Below are 22,721 nucleotides of genomic sequence, written 5' to 3'. Positions count from 1 at the left end.
AAAAAAAAAAAAAAAAAAAAACAGAGCATCTCATCTAATAAAATTTATCGAGCGATCGTGTCCATGGCGGACATCGACATCGGAAGCGCAGCAACAAGAGCAAACGACGGAAGAGGAGCACAAGAACGGCTAATCAACAGAGAAACAAAGTTCACACGCAGCGTATCACACGCGCAAGACGAGCTACAGAGCTTCCGTAAATATCTGCGATGGATGTGCGTGGATCAGTCTAGCCCTTGGACCGCTCTTCTCTCTTGGTCTATGTTCGTGGTTTTCACAATCGTCGTTCCCGCCACGTCACACTTCATGCTCGCTTGCTCTGACTGCGACAGCCATCACTCGAGGCCGCACGATTCCGTTGTCCAGCTTTCTCTCAGCAGTTTCGCTGCTCTTTCGTTTCTCTGTCTCTCCAGATTCGTTAGCAAGTATGGTCTCCGGAGGTTTCTTTTCTTCGATAAGCTTTGGGATGAGAGCGAGACCGTTCGCCGTGGATACACCAATCAGCTCAATGTCAGTAAAAAAAAAAACTTTTCACTTTTATTTTTTTACGATTCTGTTTTCAATTTCTCATATTTCCTTAGATTTGGTTGTGTTCTTGCCTTCATACCTCCTTGTTTCCAATTTGAATTTGGGGTTCTAGATTTTTGGAGATTCTGGGATTAAGATTGAAATGGTTTTGGTTTCTTCTTACATGTTGATCTGAAAATGTCGGTTCTGTCGTTTTCTTTAGAAATTTTGGAACTTTCCAGATCTTGTCGCACTATTGAGTAAAATAACATTAACAATCTGAAACCCTAGGCTTTTAAAACCCCATTTCATCTCAAATTCTTAATCAAGAACCCCATAAATATTCCATGGTGGTGTTAANGGCTAATCAAGCGAGAAACAAAGTTCACACGCAGCGTATCACACGCGCAAGACGAGCTACAGAGCTTCCGTAAATATCTGCGATGGATGTGCGTGGATCAGTCTAGCCCTTGGACCGCTCTTCTCTCTTGGTCTATGTTCGTGGTTTTCACAATCGTCGTTCCCGCCACGTCACACTTCATGCTCGCTTGCTCTGACTGCGACAGCCATCACTCGAGGCCGCACGATTCCGTTGTCCAGCTTTCTCTCAGCAGTTTCGCTGCTCTTTCGTTTCTCTGTCTCTCCAGATTCGTTAGCAAGTATGGTCTCCGTAGGTTTCTTTTCTTCGATAAGCTTTGGGATGAGAGCGAGACCGTTCGCCGTGGATACACCAATCAGCTCAATGTCAGTTAAAAAAAAGTTTTCATTTTTATTTTTTTACGATTCCGTTTTCAATTTCGCATCTTTCCTTAGATTTGGTTGTGTTTCTTGCCTCGTTTCTTGTTGTTTCCAATTTGAATTTGTGGTTCTAGATTCTTGGAGATTCTGGGATTAAGATTGAAATGGTTTTGGTTTCTTCTTACACGTTGATCTGAAAATGTCGGCTCTGTCGTTTTCTTTAGAAATTTTTGGATCTTTCCAGATCTTGTCGCACTATTGAGTAAAATCACATTAACAATCTGAAACCCTAGACTTTTAAAACCCCATTGCATCTCAATTTCTCAATCCAGAATCCCATAAATCTTCCATGGTGGCGTTAACAAAGAAGGTCTTTGAATCTTTGGGAATTCTCATTTTTACTTGCTTCACAAGCATTACAATGTTTTGTGAATTAGCATAGAGTCATGTTATTTAACTGTGTTACTGAAAATCATTACTATTTGTGTTATGCAGAGATCGCTTAAGATTCTCTCCTACTTCGTTACTCCTTGTTTCTTAGCGATGAGTTCATACAAGATATGGTGGTATGCTTCAGGCGCTTCTCAGATTCCTTTCCTTGGTAATGTTATCTTGAGTGATACAGTTGCTTGTCTGATGGAACTCTGCTCGTGGCTGTATCGGACGACAGTGATCTTCCTGGTTTGTGTCCTCTTCCGTCTCATCTGCCATCTCCAGATCCTTAGGCTTCAAGACTTTGCTCAGGTTTTCCAGATGGATTCGGATGTTGGTTCCATCTTGTCTGAACATCTCCGCATCAGGCGTCACTTGAGAATCATCAGCCACAGATACCGAACCTTCATATTGCTGTCCTTGATTCTTGTAACTGGCAGTCAGTTTTACTCTCTGCTTATTACCACTAAGGCCTATGCTGATTTGAATATCTACAGAGCTGGAGAACTTGCAGTAAGTTCTGTTCTACTTTGGTTCTTTGATGACAAATTTTGCTTCTTTAACCATTTTGCTTAATGTTTTTTTTTTTTTATTGTGGTTATCTCAGCTATGTTCAATGACGCTGGTCACCGCGCTGCTCATTCTACTTCGAAGTGCTTCAAAGATCACACACAAGGCTCAGGCGGTGACTTGTCTTGCTGCTAAGTGGCATGTCTGCGCGACAATAGAATCCTTTGAGACAGTGGATGGAGAGACTCCAAGGTTAGTTGATAGAGCAAGCGGACCCGGATACTATCAAACAGATGGTGATATTGGAGGATCAGACAGTGAAGATTATGGAGACGAAGAAGATGATTTCGATAACAACAATCTCATCCCTGCTTATGCTTATAGCACAATATCATTCCAAAAACGTCAAGCTCTAGGTATGTACATATATATATATATGCCTCTGCATCCACACCAAATCTCAAATCTTCACATCTTTAGTTATACTATACTCGTCTTAACAAAATTTTTGTTGGATTTTGTAGTGAATTACTTTGAGAACAATAAAGCAGGAATCACGGTGTTTGGGTTTACACTCGATAGAAGTACTCTTCATACAATCTTTGGAATCGAAATGTCGCTTGTTCTCTGGTTACTTGGTAAGACCATTGGAATTTCTTGAATCATTCTTTTGGAAGGATCATAAAAAAAAAGCTCTCAAAGTTTTGGCTCCCTTGTTGGATGATGTTGCTATATGTACACAGAGGCTCTGATGTAAAATAACACTTTCTCAATTTTTTTTGTTATTACTGTAAATCATCTGATTTGTTCTTTAACACGTCGATTTTGTAATAGATTTCATGTGTTCAATGAGTGATCTTACAGTAAATTAGATTGGCCTAAGATTTGTTCATTTAGTTCCCACTCTTGTGTCTCTCTGTTTTGTGCTTTTGAAATTGTATTTTAACTTTGTGAGATGGCTTTCTAAATCACTTCTGTATACGTTTTCATGATGTTATAACAAGTTACCAACAGTAGTAAATATGAAAGTTACGTGTTGTTTGTCATGTGGATGAAAATATTTCAGTTTCTATGTTATTGGGTAAATGATATTATATTTTAGTAAATTTTGATAAATCTTCTTAACATATGATTCTGATAAGATTTTTAATGAATTGAAAATTCCTTCATGTATAAACTAATATACGAAGTACATTTTATTTTTAAAAATACACATACTGATATAGTACTTTAAAAATTCAACCCATATAAATTTAATAACAAATACTATTAAGTATTGCAGATATAACAAAAAAAAAACTGTAAAATCTATATTAAAACTAAGAAACTCAATAACCATTTAATAATACAAAATCATAAAAATTATATATTAAATTTTTATATTAAAAAATTAAAAACTCAATAATCATTTAATAATACAAAATCATAAAAATTATATATATATATATATATTAAATTGGTTATTCATAATTGGGTTATTAATTTATGATATTATTGAGACCATATTTTACATAGAGATTTCAAAAAAAAATGTTATCTTATTATCTTATTGAATTTTGATATTTTTTACATTGACTTGGAACTAGCAAAATCTATTAATTTATATAGTGTTTATTAATCTATAGAGTATTAATTTATAGAGTTTTTAACGTATTTGGTAGTGGAATCTCAAATACATAAATTTAAACCTGGCAACTCATAAAAATGACAATATGAAAACACATCAGATAATTTTAGATAAACAAGAGATTAATTACTATATATATATATATATTTTGCAAAAGGTGGAAACAGATCATCCACTAAAATTAGATAACATTATTTTTAGCCAACAAATTTCATTTCAATATAAATCATCTTTACTTTCATTAAAATCTAAAAGTATTTACTATGTTGACAAAAAAAAAAAACAATATAGCTCCTGGTAAAGCAGAGAGCTATATCCCTCGAGCAATAATTGAGACAACCAACACTACAGAATCTATCACATTTAGATTTTTTAGTAGGTGAGGGTTATTACGATAAATCAATAGTACTGGGGCATATGTGAAATAATTTAAAAATAGAGGGCAGTTTCTTGTATTGTTGAATTCTATCTCCCCTCCCAATCCCACCATGCTGTCGAGACGAAGAACCCGCTTTTCGCAGTAAACCGTAATCTCACGCTTTTTACAAACCCAACCTTTTTTTTTTTTTCTTACGGCAAAGCCGTAATCTCCGTATAAGATCTTCAATTTCTGCAAATCTGGATCCTCACCTGAAAAGTTTGTTGTCTTTAGATTATTGCAATCGGAGATGGAGATTGAATCCGTCGCAGCTGGTTCTTGTTCCAAAGAGAATCAACTAATCTACAAGGAATGGTTCGAATTCGCCGATTCAGGTCTCATTTTTTTTTTTTTCGTTTAGTATGTTTCTGCTTCAGTAGAACTATCCTCTGATTCGGATTTTTTTGAATTAAAGAGCTTCTCTCTGTTTGAGCAGACGGCGATGGACGCATTACTGGTAACGATGCGATCAAGTTCTTCTCTATGTCGAATTTGCCTCGTCCGGAGTTGAAGCAGGTGAGTTTTACGTTTTATGATTTAAACAGAGTTTTATCTAATCATTGAACAAGTTCACTTTAGGATTGAGAAAGATGCTATGATGATGATGAGGCTTAATCGCTTTTCTTATAAATCAATCTTATGCGTGATTGATTGATTGGTTTTTGAGTTTTAAAAGGGAAGATGCTTATTAGTTTTTTTTTTTAATGGATTTTACAAGTGATAGTTCTTTGTGATCATACTCTACACAGAGTTATGTGGTTGTAGATACTTTAGGGTTTAGGATATCATAGTGTTTAATTGGGTCACTTGGCAAAGCATGTGAGCCTTTTGTTGATTCGTTTCACTTTTCTGGAAGGTGCTAACTGTGACGCTTATGGTTCTTCTCTTCTGATTTTGTTGATATAGGTCTGGGCAATTGCAGATGCAAAGAGACAAGGGTATCTTAGTTTCAAAGAGTTTATTGTTGCCATGCAGGTTGAGATTCATTTTCAAATCTCTCATTTACATGTCTATGTCTCGTTGTGAATCTAATATATTGTTTTTTTTCAACATTATAGCTTGTTTCTTTGGCTCAAACTGGACATGAAATATCACATGAAGTTCTTAATAGCGAAGGTATGGTCATTGAAGCGAGAATCCATCTTTTTTGTTTTGTTTTCCAAATTCATGCTTAAGTACTGTCTTCATGTCAATATGCTCTTTGTATAGTTACATGTACATTGTTCTTGTATCTGAAACATTTTTGGCTAACTGCAGTTGATTTCCAAAATATTAATCCTCCTACCATGGAAGGTCTGGGTGTATTAATGGCGGTTAGTATTGGGACTATAGTTTTCAATTTGTATCTTTGGAGTTTGAATAAATATTACTTACAACTGTTCACTTAACACAGAAGAAGAAGCATTCATCAAAGTCGAGTGATCTTGATATCAATGGTACAAAGAATTTCTTCATACTCTAGAGCCAGCGGTTTACTTTTGTATCTCATTTGATTCAATTATTCAGGTAGCCCTGCCGCAGACACTTCACTTACAGCTCAGTGGTTCTCTTCAAAATCTTCGAAAAAGGTTTGTTTTTCCCCAAACAGTCTATTTAACCACCAACCATTTATTGCCATATTCAGTAAAGATTCCTTTTGATCGCTCTTACCTTTATCTTTCATAAGAGGTCACTGGTAGAGTTTCTATCAATTTTTTTTTTCAGTTGCTAAGATATAGATAATCGACATCTATCGTTTCTGAAAACTGATGTTCTTGTTCTCAGATTTCTTTGTCCTCCGTAACATCTATAGTGGATGGCCTGAAAAGGTTGTACATTCAGAAGCTAAAACCACTTGAAGTAGCATATCGGTTTAACGATTTTGTATCCCCATTGTTGGTGAGTTGGGCATTATGTTATTGGTACTCTTATAGCGATAATTCTGGCTAAGTGTTATTTGTGTTCGAATACTATTGATTTCTAAGCTATGACAATTGAACTAGTTACTTGTGTTCTTTTTAGACCAACAGTGATTTCGATGCGAAACCTATGGTAATGCTTCTGGGTCAATACTCCACAGGAAAAACAACATTCATTAAGCATTTGCTTAAAGCTAGTTATCCTGGCAAGTCATCCATCTTATCCTCCCTTCCTTTCCTTCTGGGACCTAACTAGTTTGGATGTCTAAAATGGAGATGCAAACAGGTCACTGATTAACCATAAAAAAGCTTCTTCTAACTTCAATTATCATATATTTCAGGAGCTCATATTGGACCAGAACCGACTACTGACAGATTTGTTGTTGTCATGGTATGTTAATTTGTAATTATCCAAGGCTTTCATTTGTGGGATAATGTATTTGTATCCTTCGAAACATTGATCCATCATCTTCTGCTAAATATTTGGTTTTGTTTTGAATAATACACATTATAAGTTTCGATTTTGTGTTTGATAATGGTTGCTAGGTTACTTCTTTTCAACCTCTCATAAAGGGTTACTTCTACCTGTTTATTTTGTTTCACAGTCTGGACCTGATGAAAGAAGCATTCCGGGGAACACCGTAGCGGTTCAAGCAGATATGCCATTCAGTGGTCTTACGACTTTTGGGACTGCCTTTTTGTCAAAGTTTGAATGCTCTCAGATGCCTCACCCTGTATGTTTAACCTCATACTTCTAGAAGATTGTTCATTGCTTTTGCTGGTATTGATTTGCTGATAATTGTTTATCCATTCATGTTTGTTTAAGCTGCTGGAGCACGTTACATTTGTCGACACCCCAGGAGTTTTGTCAGGGGAAAAGCAAAGGACACAGCGAGCATATGAGTTCACTGGTGTTACATCATGGTTTGCCTCTAAGTGCGATCTCATCCTCCTCCTATTTGACCCACACAAGTTGGATGTAAGTGATGAGTTCAAGCGTGTAATTTCATCTTTACGCGGTCATGATGACAAGATCCGCGTTGTTCTGAATAAGGCTGACCAAGTGGACACTCAGCAGGTTGAGACCTCGATTTTTTATTGAGTCTTATTTCCCTTTTCCAGACACTTCTTCAATTGTCATGTTCTAATATATTTACATGTCTGTCTCCGTANTTGGATCTAACTGTAGGTGTTTCCTGTCTAATAGATAAATGAGTTTGTGAAACGGGCAAGAGCAGCAAAGATACATGCATACATCATCAGCCATTTGAAGAAGGAGATGCCAACCCTAATGGGGAAAGCCAAAGCACAACAAAAACTGATAGATAACTTAGAAGACGTCTTTGGAAAGGTTGGTTTGATTCTGTGGATCTTTTCTANAAAGTTCTTAATACTCCTGAGGTTTCCCGTGTCTATATTGGGTAAGCATTCCTCTTTCTTCAACTTGTTGGCAGTGTTTTGCTTACGTAAAAACTGTTTGAAACTTAAATTTTATGTTTTTATGTCCTTGTTTGCTTGCTTTGAACAGGTCGTTCAGTGATAAACCCATAAATGAAGCTGCAACTGGTCCAATTGGGAGAGAATTGTTTGAAAAGGAGCAAGATGACCTTCTCGCTGATTTGAAAGACATTCCAAAGAAAGCTTGTGATCGTAGAGTGAGTGTGCACACCTTTCTTCGTTTACTCCCTCCCCTCTGATTGGATCTAACTGTAGTTGTTTCCTGTCTAATAGATAAATGAGTTTGTGAAACGGGCAAGAGCAGCAAAGATACATGCATACATCATCAGCCATTTGAAGAAGGAGATGCCAGCCATAATGGGGAAAGCCAAAGCTCAACAAAAACTGATAGATAACTTAGAAGACGTCTTTGGAAAGGTTGGTTTGATTCTGTGGATCTTTTCTGGCCGTTTGTGATTTTGGTAATGTTTTATACTAATGTGTGTTTCGACTGTGTGTGACATGACATGAAAACAGGTACAAAGAGAGCATCACTTACCAAAAGGGGATTTCCCAAATGTGGAGCATTTCAGGGAGGTGCTAAGTGGTTACAACATCGACAAGTTTGAGAAGCTAAAGCCAAAAATGTTGCAGACTGTTGATGATATGTTGGGGTATGACATTCCACAGCTTTTGAAAAGTTTCAAAAACCCGTATGATTAATTCTTTTATTCCTTCTTAGCTCTGTGGTTACTGTTATAGTCCTAAGTTTACTTACATTCATATCCTAAAACTGCCCTTGTGAGCATTGATGCACATTTGTATTCTTAAAAGACTTGTAGACAATATAGACACACCAAGAGTGCTGACGTGATAATTGGCTTATATATATCCAAAACCAAGAGTATTGACTATTGGCTATAGATCGATATGAAGCATCATTTTTTTTTCTTGTTTATTTGGTTAATGGTGTTGATGTATGAAATCGACTATATAAATGATACGAATATTCTTTGGGATAAATCAGAACTCGTCTTTTTATCAAGGTAGAATTTAAGAAAAAGGTTTACAGAAAATGCAATCAAAGCTCTAAGCGCAATTAATACGAATGTAAATGCACTTTTCTTTCTGATTGCCAAGATTTCGGATTTAGAGCTCTGACAATGACCTCTGGTATTTATAGTGGGCCACTGACCTAGGGTCCCTTCTGTCTCCTCCGTAAAATGACCATTTTGTCCCTGCGGCCAAATAGGTCAGATCCAAGACTTCAAGCCCTAAACTTCTTAGGAATCTTCTGTTGGGATTCCTGAACTGTTGGGGCTAAGCGCATATCCAACAAATGGTAGCGGTGTTCTTGTACTAATCTACTTTTCCAAGTTGTAGGATTTTGTTATAAGAGACGATCAATATAGCACAACTTCTATAACATGACGAGAGAGAAAAAGTGATTTAGTTTGGGAGTAGTCGACGATACCAAGAACGCTCAGTTTCCAATGAAACGAATGAATACAACATTTTTAGCTCAAGAATGATATTGCAGGATCCAAATCAGTTTAAACTTGAATTAAGAAAAATCATTTTATTTCATAAGTCAAAGCTTAACCTGAATCATGAATTCATGATACTATTACAGTTATTTTTTTTAGGCTGCTAAAATCTTGAAGTTGCTCATACAATAGTTTTGCACCGTATAGAAATTCATTAGGCGATTTGCCGTCTAGGCTTCAGAGAGTTAAAGAACAAAGATGCTACAAACCAATGTTATATTAAAACAATCATCGTCATCACTTTCTTCTAATTGCTTTCCCAACCAAGTTCGTCCACAGCTTCCGTGTTCTGAATGTTCCCGGTTTCACTTAAAATTGAGATATGTAGATCAGAGAAACACAAAGAAGAGAGAAGACAATAATTGCTGGTAAAGTAATTCCAGATAATGCTAAAGAATTCTAGGTAGCATTTGCCTCCTTTGTCGAATCTGACTTAACAAACTCGGGCTCTGAAGCTGTTCCTGATGTCTATTATCTAAACCATTTAACCCTTTGCCATCCTGTGAATCTCCTGAAACGTTCTGTAGAGAATCTTGGACATGTGTTGTTCCCTTCTCGATTTGTGAATGATAGTTAGATGACACCGAAGGCGGCTGAGATGATGTTTTCTCCGACAGGTAAGCTGCATGTTCTTGTGGCATGGATGGTTCAGTAGTGATCTTTGAATTTTGATCTGATAAAACTGCCTCTAAAGATTCTGTTGTGTGGTTCTCGCAAGTTTCAGAAGCAGATTTCTCCCTAGCATCCTTCAGAAATTCTGAATGAGATGTAGACTCTGATGGATTCTCACACTCAGCAACATTCTCCATTGGAACTTGTGGTTCATCAACAACATTTTTCGTAGGAGCTGCATCGTCAGTTGCTTTTGCATCCTCAGAATGTGACAATCCCGGTTGAGAATTGCTGCTGGAAGTAACAGTCAATGTATGAACTTGGGTGGTAAGGTCAACTTTCAATGTAGAATGGTCAGCAGTCTCAGATGCGGTTGAGCTGCTGTCACCATTTTGGGTAACGGTTGAGGCATGGGCAACAAAGCTAGAAGTTATTGCTGCACTCGGACTAGCACTTGAGGTTGCACTCACAGAAACTTGTTTACAGACACGCAATGGAGAAGTGCTGCTCATAGTGCCAACTGGTGTCAAAGGTTTTGATATGAGGCCATTGTTTATCACAGAACTTGAACATGCAATTGCTGTAAGCTTTGGAGTCTCAGTACGTGATACCAGTGCTGGAGAATCGGCTCCAGAGATAACACTTTCCTTACACCTTTGTGATCCAATGTTAGTAATCTTTGCTGCGCTTGCAGTTGTATTTGCATTTACAGTAGCAGTCCCAAAATGCGATGTAGTTGCTGCTCCAGAAACAAAGCCAGGGGAATTTTGTACTCTGGGAGTCGTAGTTACAATTGGTTTCTGTTGATTAACCTTTATATCTATCGATCCAATTTTCTTTGCTGAGGATGATCGAACCCCGGCTGTACTAGAAGGCACTTTTGCTGTACTAGAAGGCCCTTTTGCTGCAGTCGTAGTTACGGCACGAGTTGTACGACCATATGTAGGAGGAAATGGCTTCCCATTGAATGCTTGCACACATCTTGAGCAATGCCATTCAGATTTTGGTACCCCTTTGATATTGTTTGCTGGCAGACATTTCAAGTGGTATGCTTTTTCACAGGCATCACAAATCAGTAGAGTATCCATTTCTTTGATGGTAACATCACACATCTGGCATTGCATTGCTCTGCTCATATACTCTCTTGAAGGCGGATTCCACAGAGAATACTGTTTAATCCGTGGTTGTAGAACTTTTTGGATAACCTTGGCGATTTCACTATGGTTGTTTCCAGACGAAGAAGTCTGACCATAATGCATCTTCTGCATCGGCTGATTTGTTCCTGGGAATGTACCGTGCGGAGTTTGAGACATGAATGGCCTAAAGATCGGATCTGATACCCTGACAGAATTTTGAATAGGAAACTTCTTATCTGGAGCAGTGCTGAAAGATATGGTGGATTGAGGTTGGGCAGACCAAGGTGCAGCATAATAGTTTGTGGAAGAATTTGCTGAAACAGAGAAACAAGTGGTATATGAAACAAACTCAAAATCGAAAAAGAAAATGCTGATAAAAAAAAGGCTAACATGACCAGTAATCTTTGCAAAATTTAAGCAAGAAAATGACAGCATTCACAAAATGCATAATTATTTCTAGCTCGTAACTCAGCTGCAAGCCTAAAAACCTAGTGATTGGTCAATGTCTGTATTTGGCTGGCAACCTTTACCAAGTTTATAAGTCCTATTGTAATAAAGCAGTAGCAAACCAACTAGAATACCCTAGCCGCAAGAAAAGAGTTATATTTTCCAAATCAAAGGTTCAAAGTATCTTATCACTACAATTGCACCTAGACAAAAATCAAAGGGGGATATGTGGGACTTACGAGTCCCTTGAGAAGCAACTTTAATTGTCATCTGAGGTCTCTCCATTTTCAAGTGGCTTCCACTTGTATTAACATTACTATTAGGCCACTGATGTGCCACAGAAGCTTTACTCGCTGCAGAAACAACAAAGGGTAAAGAAACAGTCACAACGCCTGTAGATAGAGGTTAAATGGTTTGTGAAAAAAATGCAGAGAGTATGATTAGCCGTACCAAGACCTGGAGATGCAACACTACCGTTTGCCTGTGACAATACAGATCCAGTAGATACAGTAGTAGAGGTAGGATTCCTTTTTACTTCTTCCATCTGGACAAAAATTGAATGAATCCATGATGAAAACGCCACACACATCTCTCAACAAAACTATAGCCAATTGGAATGAGCAATTTCAAAGAGAAAACAAAAGCACTAAAAATAAAAGGCATTACCTTTCGTTTACCAAGAGATAGCTTCTCGGAGATAGTCAGCTTAGGTGCTCGGAACCCTAATCTCTGGTCATTAAGCTTAGCATTGAAACCCAAATCTTCAATCACAGCTTTAACATCATCCTTACGGAGAATATCATCAGGGGCAAACTCCTGACACAATCCAGCTAACTTCGACCTAGCTTCATCCATCAGCTCGAGTTCCAAATCCGTTGGAGAATCCCCAACTCGCATACTCCCTAACGCCGACAAAACCAAAACAATCTCGGCGACTCTGTTCATATCCTGGGAAAAACGTTGCCTTTTCGCAGGCGGTTCCAATTCGTTTCCGTCGATCATCGGAGTCGGTAAGACAGATTCAAGATCCCCCATCGGAAAAGATTTACACACTAATTAACCATACATCCACGGTGAGAAACCTGAGAGAGGAGAGAAACCCTAGAAGAAGAAGGGAAGGAGGGAGATCTCCATTGTTTGAAATTTTTGAAAAAGAAAAAAAATGAATTAAAAATCAAAACTTTTATTTATAACGAACCCAAAGTTACACGAAGCTGAAGACGAAGGATAGATAGAGAGAGATTGATGAGAGAGATTGACTTTTTTTCCCAAAGCTTTAGAGAGAGAGAGAGTAGAGAGATATATAATATAAAAACACTTTTTTAATTCTTCTTCTGATGTGAAGTTGGGCCAATATTTAAGAGGCCTGAGTTATCCAAACAAAAACCCAAAACAACTCTTCACTGGCGTCTCTTTTATTTCACGTCCCAAACAAAAAAAATAACAAAATATCTTGACCAGTAGTTAAACAAAATATGGTTCTTTTTCTGGGTGGTGGGTTAGAATCTCCATTTTGTTTAAAAAAAAAAAAAATACAAAACGACCTGGGATAGCCGGATAGGTTTTTTTTTTATTTTTATATATAAGTTTTATGATTTATATTATGATTGATTAAGTTTCTTTGATTTTTAATATAGATGATGTAAGTGTTATATATATTTTAGTGTATTGGTAATAAAAAGGTGTATTATTGAATTATGATTTTATATAAATATTTCCATAAAAAATCATAATTACGGAAGGTAAGATATTATGGTTAACATTATTAAGTTTTCTTACAAATAATTTATCCAAATTTTAATATTTATTCAAATGACAAATGATTAATTATGAAAAACTTACAAATAAAAGGTTAATGTACTTAAAAAAATGTTAATATAGACACTAAGATCACAATATGCAGATCGATTTTGTTTTAATTCAAATTATAGAAATCATTTGTAAAGTTATGTTTATCAAATGATTAAAAATAGAATACTATGTAATAAATAGCTAGAAAATAAAAGCGTTGTTTTTTTCCACACTTTTGCGTATTTGCACATTCCACCTTTTTCGCGTCCATATCCAAAATTCAAACATTGGGAAGGCAGAGAATTTTGTTAGTTCCTGATTTTTCGGAAAATTTTGTTAATTCCTGATTTTTCGGATAATTTTTGGATTTGTTGGTTCAAGATTAAGGTTTTTCTTAGAGATGTGAGAGATATATATAACATATAGATACCCTTATATATACAATAGACAAGGTGAAGATAAATCATTTAGCACATCATTTAAAAAAAAATCAAAACCATTTAGCACATCATTTAGCATATACCGTTTAAAATGTAATATATAAATACATTTTTTTCGTTTGACCATTTAATAATCTCATTTATCGAATATTTTTAAAAAAATTGTTTAAAATTCGCACACATTAGGTTGCAGTGTATATATACCACATCTCAATCTAAACTGATTAACTTTAAGACCATCTTCATTGATGGTTTTTAGAAGTTTTTGGCAAAATTGCTTAACAATAAAGGAGATTTTTTTTTTTTGTCAAACAATAAAGGAGATTAATTATATGCAATTTCGGTTCAATTCTAGTTAACCAAAGTCAAAACATTGAGCTGTAAGGGTAGACCATTAACAATTTGGACCAACTTTGCATATAATTAATCTCCTTTATAAAAAAAAAACTTGCAATAAAGGAGATTAATTATATGCAAAATTGGTCCAAATTGTTAATGGTCCACCCTTAAAGCTCAATGTTTTGACTTTGGTTAACTAGAATTGAACCGAAATTGCAACCGGTTTAAGTTCAAAAATTGATTTCCCACTCTCCTAAACCGGTCGAATTTGGAACCCAAGACTTTAATAGACTTCAATCGACCTTCCTCTCGATTTCTTCTTGTTTCCTCTCTTTTGCGAATTCAGTCCATCACCCCAACTCTCTCGTTTCTTAATCGATTTTGTTGATTCAAAAGTTCTATTTCACTCGATTTTGGCTCAAGAATCCATCTGTATCACTCTCACTCTCACTCTCTTTCTATTTTCCCGACTTTCTCTTCGTCTCTCTCTCTCTCTTTGGCGAGTGTCGATGGAAGAAATCGGAAAGTTCCGGTTGATCAAATCGGAACAATTAAATTCATTCCACCGGCAGCATCGGTTCATCAAACCCGTCGTTATCATCTTCTCTGTGGTTTAGCGTTGATCAAATCCATCGTTATCATCAAATCCTTATGTTGATCAAATTCGACGTTATCATCAAATCCGTGGTTAAATGATGCATCAATCTGTTTGTATTGGTAAGAATCTCTCTGATTTCATTTGTAGATCATGATGAATTATGTTATTTGATGTGATAAGAGATTAGGATTAAACGAATTGGGAATTGATGTTAGCAAAGTTTTAGGGTTTTATTTTGTTAGCCGATTGGGAATTGCTAATTGATCTGTTTGTTTGTATACTTTGCGTTGAATACTTTGTTTGACGTTCCTAACCTTGTTTTTGCTGTAGAATAAGAATCCGGGTTTTTGAAACGGTTTTGTTTGATTTTGATATGTTTCTCTGTTTTTGATAAGTATTTCAATTACAGGTTAACATACAATTTGATCCGAATGCAAGCTCAGATAAGGTACTCTTTCTTGTGATCAGTTTTATTGAGGAGGACAATCCCGGAAACGCTGCAGCTGCTCTCATGGCCCGTCGTGATCGCTTAGGGAAAGGTTGGTTTTATATGCTTGCATATTTTCAGTTGTTTCTAAACAACATAGTCTTGCACATGGGATAATCTCTTCAGGACCTTAACTTTTTTGTTTGTCTGGAACAAAGTTAGAATGTTCCTTTTCTTAGTTGTATAATGATTAAATTAAATAAAATATAAATTCTGGTTTCTAAATGTTGAGCTGAAATTCGATGAAGACTAATGGTGTGCATTTGAGAATCAAATCTGTCACATGGTTTATTTTTGTCTGAACTTGGATATAGACCGACTCATTCTTGCTTACTTTCTTGTCTTTTGCAGGAGCATCATGTCAAAACTTGTCATGGTTCAGTTTCAGTTTCAGTTGTAGTTTATAGAGATCAAGAAAAACCAGCGCTGATCACTTATCCAGACGTAACACTAAACTGTAAGAGTTGGGAATATGCATTTGGTGCTTGATTTGTTTTCACTTGATAATCTGATTTTTTTATTCTTTTCTGTTTTTATGTCTGCTAGATTTGTCGTGTTTCCAAGGATTGTTTCTCTGCCCTGAAGCAGTCTCCTTACTGCTCCATAATTTCTGCATTTACCATATCAGTCCCCTAGGACATGAGGTTTGCAAAATTGATAGTCTTGAAACAATTCATTTTTTTCTTTGTATCTACTTTGTTGTTTGCTCACATTGTGTTGTGTTCCATCGTATCCACAAGAGTTTTTGCAGTTTTGAGCTGCTCCAGTTTGTTCCAATGATCTGTAGCCTTCTGTTGAAGACCTCGCAGATCAGATTCTTCAAGTATTGAACTTTTTTAGGTAAAACTTGAATCCATCTCACTCTAACTTTGGGCTATCGTAACAAGAATAATCCCTCTGAATATCTATATGTCTCTTGCAGCCTCGAGGCAGTAATGTGCATGGGGATCACTGCTGGTGCCTACGTCCATTCCTTGTTTGATGTATGTACTCATTGAGACCTTTTGAGGATTTATTTGTAGCTATATTCTCAGAACTTCATACAATATCTCATTACTTAAAAAAAAATATTTTTAATGACCCCAAGTTTAGGATCAACCATTGAACCAATAAAATTTTAAAATTTTTTGATGAAATTTTTAACTTAACATTTTTCAAAATTTATAATAAAAATATTGTTATGCAACTTTGGTAAGCACCAACTAATGGAGATGCTCTAAGACTCTAACAAACCAATTTCATATAGAAAATAGTCAGTGTAGATGTTATGGACTTCACACAGAACAGAACAAGAGACCTCGTTTACATTGTTAAACAAAGTATATAATCAAGGAAGGATTTTTTTGACTTTTTTTTCCTAGCCTCAAAGAAACCCTTCATTGGCGTCTCTTTTACTTCACATCCCCAAAGAACAAATCAATTAAGAAAATTTTATTTGGCGCAAATTACAAGGACTTTGTCAAGTCAAATAAAAATAAATTGTGGACTAGATGAAAAACTTTTGTGTATGGATGTGTATTTTAGTGCAACATCACTAATAAAGTGATAACTACCACTTTGACTAGGGTGCATTTTCTTTCTTACAAACTACAAAGCCTCATTGACTAACACTTAACCATCTCAAAACATCAAATACAACAACAATACGGCGGCCTTAGGCCAGACACGGCTACGTTAGGCGCTAAACGCTCCTTTCTCCTTTTTTTTTCAAATATAACCATCTATGTAGAGAAAGAAAACTAATATTTCAAGTAATAACTATAGTACTTTCTTTCTTTAAAAACAAAAAAAAATGAATCAAAACAAAATATCCAAATAACAACAAAGGTTTCTAAATTGATGAGCCATAATCAAGCCATTTTCATTTATTTACCCAATTCTACGAACAACAGAAACTCTTTAACTTCATGAGTTGTTTGTTGTACGTACCGTGGGAAAAGAGTTAACGAAAATTATCCCAAAATGTCATTATCAGGATCTTTTCACTCTCGAGGACTATTCAACAACAAGAACATTATAATAACGTACTTCGATTCCTTCTTGTTTTTCAACTCAGTTTGAATCTCCTCCAGTCTTGTTCATTTTTTTAATTTATTTTATTTTTAATTAAGATGGATTGGTGGACGAAGAAGATGTCACGAGCCGTTGTTAAAAAAGAGAGACTGGCCAGAGGCCAAAGGAGAGGGGAGATGTTTTTAAAAGAGCTCATCCAATGCTGCGATGGCAAATCCAATCCCATCAAGTTCTTCTCTGCTGATCAAATCCTCACAGCCACTGAAAGAGATTTCTGCAAGTGTAATACCCTTGAGAGAAGTCAAAACATCTGCGAGTGTAGTCGTGTTTCTGATTTACTCTTTCAAGGGAAATGGTATTCAGGTATGCTCGATAACCATCGCATGATTCTCGTTAAGAAGTTGCTAGGCAGAAGCCGTGACCCCCCTAGAGATATTTGCTCTGGACCACCTAAAGACATTGCCATATCATCAATGGTGAGCGGTCACAAAAATTTCTTGAAATTGGTTGGTTGTTGCTTGGAGTTTGAATATCCAGTCTTGGTTTATTATGGTGCAGTGAAACAATACTCCCCTATAGATTTAAAAGTGGTAGTGTCGTGGAGAAAGAGAATGAAGATAGCAGAGGAGGTTGCAACTGCTTTAGCTTACCTTCACAACGCGTTCCCAAGGCCCTTTGTGTATAGGAATATGGGTTTTCGGAATATCTTGTTGGATGAATATGGTGTTGCTAAACTGATTGATCTGTCTTACTGTGTCTCTATCCCAAAAGGAGAAACATTTACCAAGCTTACTTGGGTAGGAAGAGATTACGATTACATGGACGATGATCATTTGTTCAATCGGGTAGTGTCGGAAAAAACTGATGTCTACGGCTTTGGAATTTTCATGCAAAAGCTTTTGGCAGGAGAAGAAAGATTTGAAGAGCTTTGTGGTTGGAAGAACTGGAGAGGCAAAAACAAAGTGCCCAAAAGGTTGTCTGAATCCATGAGGGAGGGAAGCATGGATGAGATTGTCGATCCAAAGATGCTAGTGGATAAAGTTTCAAAAGAAGAGCGTTACCGAATGGAATTTTTCCTTAACCTCTCAGAAAGATGCATCGGTCTTAGAGGGGAAGTTCCAAAAATGCTTCAAGTCGCCAAAGAACTAAAGATGTCAGAAAGATGCCATTACTTAACCTCTCAGAAAGATGTCATTACTTTTCTTTAGGCTTGGGTGTATCTTTGTTCCATATATTGAGTCTGCATACTACATACATTCATACATACAATAGAAGAAGTTAAACAAGATACTAGTGGTTTGTGCTAGTGCTAGTTCCGATATTGGTACGGACCAAAATGGCACTATTAGCATAGGCGATCTCTATGTTTTTTACCGTGAAATCGCTTGGAATTGGCAAGGGGAATCCTCTCTTGAGACGTGTGTTTACGTACGGCAAAAACAAGGCTTCAAGAACCCTCGACGTAGCAGCCTAACAAGAGCACATATCCACTTTGATGCTAATCAAGTCAAAAACACTTGTATCTCTAATAATCAAGTTACTAACCTGAACATAGTCTGATTGAAACACTCCAATTTTACTCCATTTCATTGTTGCATTGAAATCATTTAATCTGAGGCTACCAGTTAGATTTTCATCGACTATTTCTGCAGAACACACAACATTCACAACCTGGAAAAAAGGAAATCAATGATTATAGATCACATCTTTAAGTTGAATTGTTCAGTGGACTAGTAATATTAAGCATACCGATGATATGCGTGCTACGGATAGGACTTTTCCTGAGTCTTGAACATCAATAGCTATGTCTAGCTGAATCGTTGCATCAATTCCATTCTCTGTAATTTTAACAGCAGGAGGAGATGTTACTGACATGTTAAGCATCATTTTATCATCTGGATAATGTTTGTACAGCTCTGGAAGGATGAGTTTCCAGTCAGACGTGCTTAGAATCGACCCGTTCTTTGTTTCCCCAATAACTAAATGCATCACCTTAGCCTGCATCAAAACCAACTTACAATATGTATCACCAATGTCAATCCATAGACGTGTCAAGATTGGAGAACTCACATTGAAGTAGACAAGTGTTGCAGAGTTGAAAACTTCTTCTTCTATTGAAATTGTCACCATTCTGTTAACCTCACGAAAGAAGGAAGAAGGAGAAGAATGAGATCCTGAAACTTTGACATCATCACCCTTTGGCATGAATAAACCACTAATAGCAACTTTAACCGACGAATTTCCTAATACAGGGTTGCCTGTAAAAGTGAGATTGACTGCAGCAGAGTCATCAATCTTTCTCTCCTTTGGAAGTGATTGTAAGAAAGAATCAAGCTTCTTCATCTTCTCCAATATTTTCTTAGAGACAGTGTTCTCAACAGTAGATATGATCGTTTTTTCAAATGCATCAACCACCCTGCAAAAAGTAAAGAGAATCATTTATCTTTACAATCTTGATTACAAAGAAACAAGAAAAAAAACTGAAAGTGAGATTCCACTTAACAATACCCTTGATACAGCCAAGAAGCACCACCGTTGATATGAATATCAATGTTTTCCACTGTACAATCACTTTCCCGAGAGGCAACCTTTAGGCTTCCATAATCATCAAGCAGAGTGACAGTGGTTTTCACATCTATTCCTTTAACCTTTATCATCACAACCATTCACCTGTTAATGAGATGAACACAAACAACAAGACCCAATTTGGGGTTTCGATAGTTTTCAGAGCATAAACCAAAAGCACATGACTTTTTCTTCCTTCCAAGGAATCTGACCTTGACAAAAGCATCCCCATGATCAGAAATCTCAAAGAAGGAAGCTCTATAAGTATAAGACCAGTCCATGCTTAAATTTGCTGTCGCACCTGAAACACTCAAAAAGATTCCATCTTTGCCGGTCTCGATCTTGGAAGAATGGACATCAACTGAATCAATCTGAATATTCGATAGACCCATTCGTACTTTCCCGATCAGAGGGATTCTAACCTTCTTCTCGATCTCTGGTAGCTGAAGCGGAATCGTCGTAGAGATAACTCTGTTTATGAGAAAATCTTTCGCAGATTCAAGACCCGTTTTTGAGACGAGTATTGAGATGTGTCCTCCATTGTTGGATTGCGTCAAGATGCAGAGAACGAGTATCAGCAACACTTTCGTGAGAACCATTTCGAAGAAGAAGAAAGTGGATAACTGAAGTTGGCAAAGTAACGAAGAAGTTAAAATAGTCAACAAAGAGTTTGACTTTTGGCTTAGAAAACTAATAACAACGAATGTTACATGTCCAAGAATCTGAATTTTAGACGTCTTTCTTTCTTACAAAGATGCAGACTTTGAATGTCTTGTCTTATGTACATACAAGTAGTGGAACACTTAACAGAGTAGCTAAGTTTGTTAATAGCCAAACCAAATATAAGGTACGGTTTGAAACTTCTTCTTGGCAATTCCTATAAGGTCGCAGTACTCTGAATGATCAAGCAAGTCGCGGAAGTCCACAAACAGTTTCTCAAACACCTTCCACTGCATCTTGATCGGTCTTGAATATGGATATGGAAGAAAGCCCTGTGCTTTTATTAGAGATGTTAGTATTCTACAAAAATGGATTTATGTGAACTTTAAATGTATGCATTGTCTCCCCTTACATCATATTCTTGTGCGATTGATTTCAGCACGATGAATGTATGTTTCGTGTCCTCTAAATAGTCGAGAAGAGCCAGCCAGATCTTTGTCGTAAGCTCATCAGCTTCTTCTTTCGATTTGCCACTCACAATCAATTGGTCTGTGCTACCAAAAATGTCATTAAAAAATGAACATATGAGATTTATTAAGCAGAGTCCAATGTATAACCAAACAAGCAGCTCATAATACCGATGAGGGTTCCGTGCAAGATGCCTGAAGCAGGAGTAGTGGAAACTTGAAGCTGGTCTTTCAAGAACAAGTAAATATGTCCAAGCATCTCATTAATGTCTGTCTCCACACCTAATATGTTTCTACTGATGTATAAAGCCACATATCTCCTGCAGCTCAAAAAAGGCTATTAAGTTTCTTGAATCTAACTATAGATATTCTATAAATATTCAGCTAGCTTTTTCATAGGGTATGAAGTCACCGTTTGCTTAATCCTTGCCGGATTGGTCCAGTCCATCTCTTAGTTTTGCTAGCAAGAGGATACACACGATTATGAGCAGCCTGCCATAAGCATTCTCCGCGGAATAAATTCGCCCACTGTTTTCTAACACATGATATTTGATCCCACTTTGTTATTGGAACTCTTATAAATATCTCTATCAAGAGATCATCTGAAAGCTTTCCGAATGGACTCTCATCTTTAATTGTCGGCTCAGTGTCATCTTTGTTCCGATTCATATTATCTTGCAGCATATGTTTACATATAAGTCTTCAAGAATACATACAGAGAGTTATACTTTTTTTTTTTTGAGCAAATAAAAGACCAAAACAAAAAGAAGACACTAACACATAAAAGCATCATCAATCTCGCCAAATTATCCATCGAAATCAAACATAACATTATTGATAAGCGCCCAAGTATGTCTATAAGAGTAACAAGCACAAACCTACCTGAGAAGCATATTCTGTATATATATACAAGCTTATAGCGTATTAGACGAAAACATGTTACTCTTAGTTTCTCAATTCCAGAAACTGCTTTCACATAAACGTAAATGATACAAGGGCAGAGAGATGACAAAGTCACTTGCAGAAAAAGCAAAAGACAAAGGCAAAGAAACCAACTTTCCCATTACTAAGAATTGACAATAAAAGAATCAGTTCTAAGCAAAAAGCAATCAACTTTGATTAAAATTGATCAAAAGCCCCTTAATTATATAGGCTTAAACTCAACATCACCAGTCCCTATGTCACAAAACCCCCACAAAAGACAAAGATATCCAAAGGATCATAGTAATCTGATTGATTGGATTTGGAACTCAAACGAACCAAAAATAATCTCTAGTAGAAGTCAAACTTGTCTCATATGTAAGTAAGAGTAGAAAACGAAACTGCTAAATAATAAATATGATAACTTAGTCAAAGCTGAGTAAAGAGTAAAAAAAGACTATCAGTTTCATCAGCTGACACAAAAATCAAACAGAAATAGAATCGAATGAATTTACAGGAAGAAGTACAATAGTAGTCACCTGCGAGAGAAGAAACTGGTGTGCGAGAGAAGAAGAGGCAACATGCCAAATGATCCCATGACCACATATGCTCTCTAATTTGGTTTCATCCAATCCCACTCAAACCAAACCGTAACCAAAGTAGATTTTGAAAACCAAACCAATGTAATCAAAAGTCAAACAGCGACGTCTTCCTAATATTTTTATATATAGCACTAAATTGGGCTTCTCTTTAATTTATTTTTCTATCTCTCATTTTAGAGACTTTAATTTATTTACAAACTAAATGTTTTTTTTCTGAAAAATATACTTCTAAAACTGTAGATAGTTTTACACAAGGACAGAGCGAGAAAATAAGAGGTTAAACCCATATGAGTGTGAGAGAGGATCAAGATATTATTATTGTAGGGCTTAAACCCATTAATTAAAATATTATTATTGTTATCTATTTTAATTAATTTTCAATTTTATTTAAAATTTAAATCACTAATAAAATTAAAAACTAATTATATGATTACATGCGTACAATGAGCCTCTAGAGAGGTTCTCAAAGTAGATTCACTATTCTTTTTCTTCTACTTTTACATTATTATCTCTTTTTTTTTTTTTTTTT

At 36.2% G+C, this 22,721-nt stretch overlaps 3 protein-coding genes, 1 long non-coding RNA gene and 1 pseudogene across 12 annotated transcripts; 3 read left to right on the top strand and 2 right to left on the bottom strand.

Annotated features, from left to right (window-relative positions):
- On the top strand, positions 1-3,090 carry LOC104765908. 2 transcript variants are annotated; one of them, XM_010489699.1, is made up of 4 exons: positions 1-510; positions 1,741-2,190; positions 2,285-2,603; positions 2,712-3,090. In XM_010489699.1, exons 1-4 carry the CDS (start codon positions 64-66, stop codon positions 2,846-2,848), a joined length of 1,353 nt encoding a protein of 450 aa, XP_010488001.1. In that variant the 5' UTR covers positions 1-63; the 3' UTR covers positions 2,849-3,090. The 2 variants fall into 2 exon arrangements, with proteins under 2 accessions (XP_010488001.1, XP_019096221.1); XM_019240676.1 differs by lacking the exon at positions 1-510 and adding an exon at positions 872-1,251.
- On the top strand, positions 4,319-8,481 carry LOC104746435 (EH domain-containing protein 1). Its single transcript, XM_010489697.2, has 16 exons — positions 4,319-4,567; positions 4,669-4,748; positions 5,139-5,207; positions 5,291-5,348; positions 5,490-5,545; positions 5,626-5,668; positions 5,739-5,800; positions 5,997-6,110; positions 6,234-6,336; positions 6,472-6,521; positions 6,736-6,864; positions 6,957-7,204; positions 7,468-7,551; positions 7,659-7,785; positions 7,862-8,005; positions 8,105-8,481. The coding sequence occupies exons 1-16, from the start codon at positions 4,483-4,485 to the stop codon at positions 8,288-8,290; spliced, it is 1,638 nt and encodes a 545-aa protein (XP_010487999.1). The 5' UTR covers positions 4,319-4,482; the 3' UTR covers positions 8,291-8,481.
- On the bottom strand, positions 9,314-12,571 carry LOC104765906 (annotated as a pseudogene).
- On the top strand, positions 14,213-18,022 carry LOC104765904. Of its 4 annotated transcripts, XR_002036785.1 has the most exons (7): positions 14,213-14,596; positions 14,887-15,016; positions 15,316-15,421; positions 15,511-15,804; positions 15,887-15,947; positions 17,076-17,453; positions 17,536-18,022. It is a non-coding gene; the product is annotated as an uncharacterized LOC104765904 (long non-coding RNA). The 4 variants fall into 4 exon arrangements; XR_002036787.1 differs by lacking the exons at positions 17,076-17,453; positions 17,536-18,022 and having other exon boundaries at positions 15,511-15,608; positions 15,716-15,804; positions 15,887-16,044; XR_002036786.1 differs by lacking the exons at positions 17,076-17,453; positions 17,536-18,022 and having other exon boundaries at positions 15,511-15,608; positions 15,705-15,804; positions 15,887-16,044.
- Positions 18,120-22,222, bottom strand: LOC104765905 (putative BPI/LBP family protein At3g20270). Of its 5 annotated transcripts, XM_019241537.1 has the most exons (11): positions 22,130-22,222; positions 21,082-21,343; positions 20,841-20,989; positions 20,615-20,751; positions 19,755-20,534; positions 19,486-19,625; positions 19,048-19,393; positions 18,727-18,990; positions 18,523-18,648; positions 18,352-18,447; positions 18,120-18,224 (listed from the first exon to the last, which is right to left on the bottom strand). In XM_019241537.1, the coding sequence occupies exons 5-11, from the start codon at positions 20,139-20,141 to the stop codon at positions 18,150-18,152; spliced, it is 1,434 nt and encodes a 477-aa protein (XP_019097082.1). In that variant the 5' UTR covers positions 20,142-20,534; positions 20,615-20,751; positions 20,841-20,989; positions 21,082-21,343; positions 22,130-22,222; the 3' UTR covers positions 18,120-18,149. The 5 variants fall into 5 exon arrangements, with proteins under 5 accessions (XP_019097082.1, XP_019097079.1, XP_019097083.1 ...); XM_019241534.1 differs by having other exon boundaries at positions 18,150-18,447; XM_019241538.1 differs by having other exon boundaries at positions 18,150-18,447; positions 18,727-18,975.

The sequence above is a fragment of the Camelina sativa genome, chromosome 19 (genome assembly GCF_000633955.1).
Source record: "Camelina sativa cultivar DH55 chromosome 19, Cs, whole genome shotgun sequence".
Lineage (NCBI taxonomy): Eukaryota > Viridiplantae > Streptophyta > Magnoliopsida > Brassicales > Brassicaceae > Camelina > Camelina sativa.
The sequence above is the reverse complement of the archived record's forward strand: the minus strand, read 5'-3'. Positions and strand labels throughout refer to the sequence as shown.

Bases quoted from the DNA above. Each gene is read 5' to 3' on its own strand.
- LOC104765908 (XM_010489699.1), top strand. From the start codon at position 64: ATGGCGGACATCGACATCGGAAGCGCAGCAACAAGAGCAAACGACGGA. The intron at 511-1,740 runs GTCAGTAAAAAA...TGTGTTATGCAG, and splicing joins GATACACCAATCAGCTCAAT to AGATCGCTTAAGATTCTCTC. The intron at 2,191-2,284 runs GTAAGTTCTGTT...TGGTTATCTCAG, and splicing joins ACAGAGCTGGAGAACTTGCA to CTATGTTCAATGACGCTGGT.
- LOC104765905 (XM_019241534.1), bottom strand. From the start codon at position 20,141: ATGGTTCTCACGAAAGTGTTGCTGATACTCGTTCTCTGCATCTTGACG. The intron at 19,394-19,485 runs GTATTGTTAAGT...TACTTTTTGCAG, and splicing joins GCTTCTTGGCTGTATCAAGG to GGTGGTTGATGCATTTGAAA. The intron at 18,649-18,726 runs GTATGCTTAATA...CCTTTTTTCCAG, and splicing joins CCGTAGCACGCATATCATCG to GTTGTGAATGTTGTGTGTTC.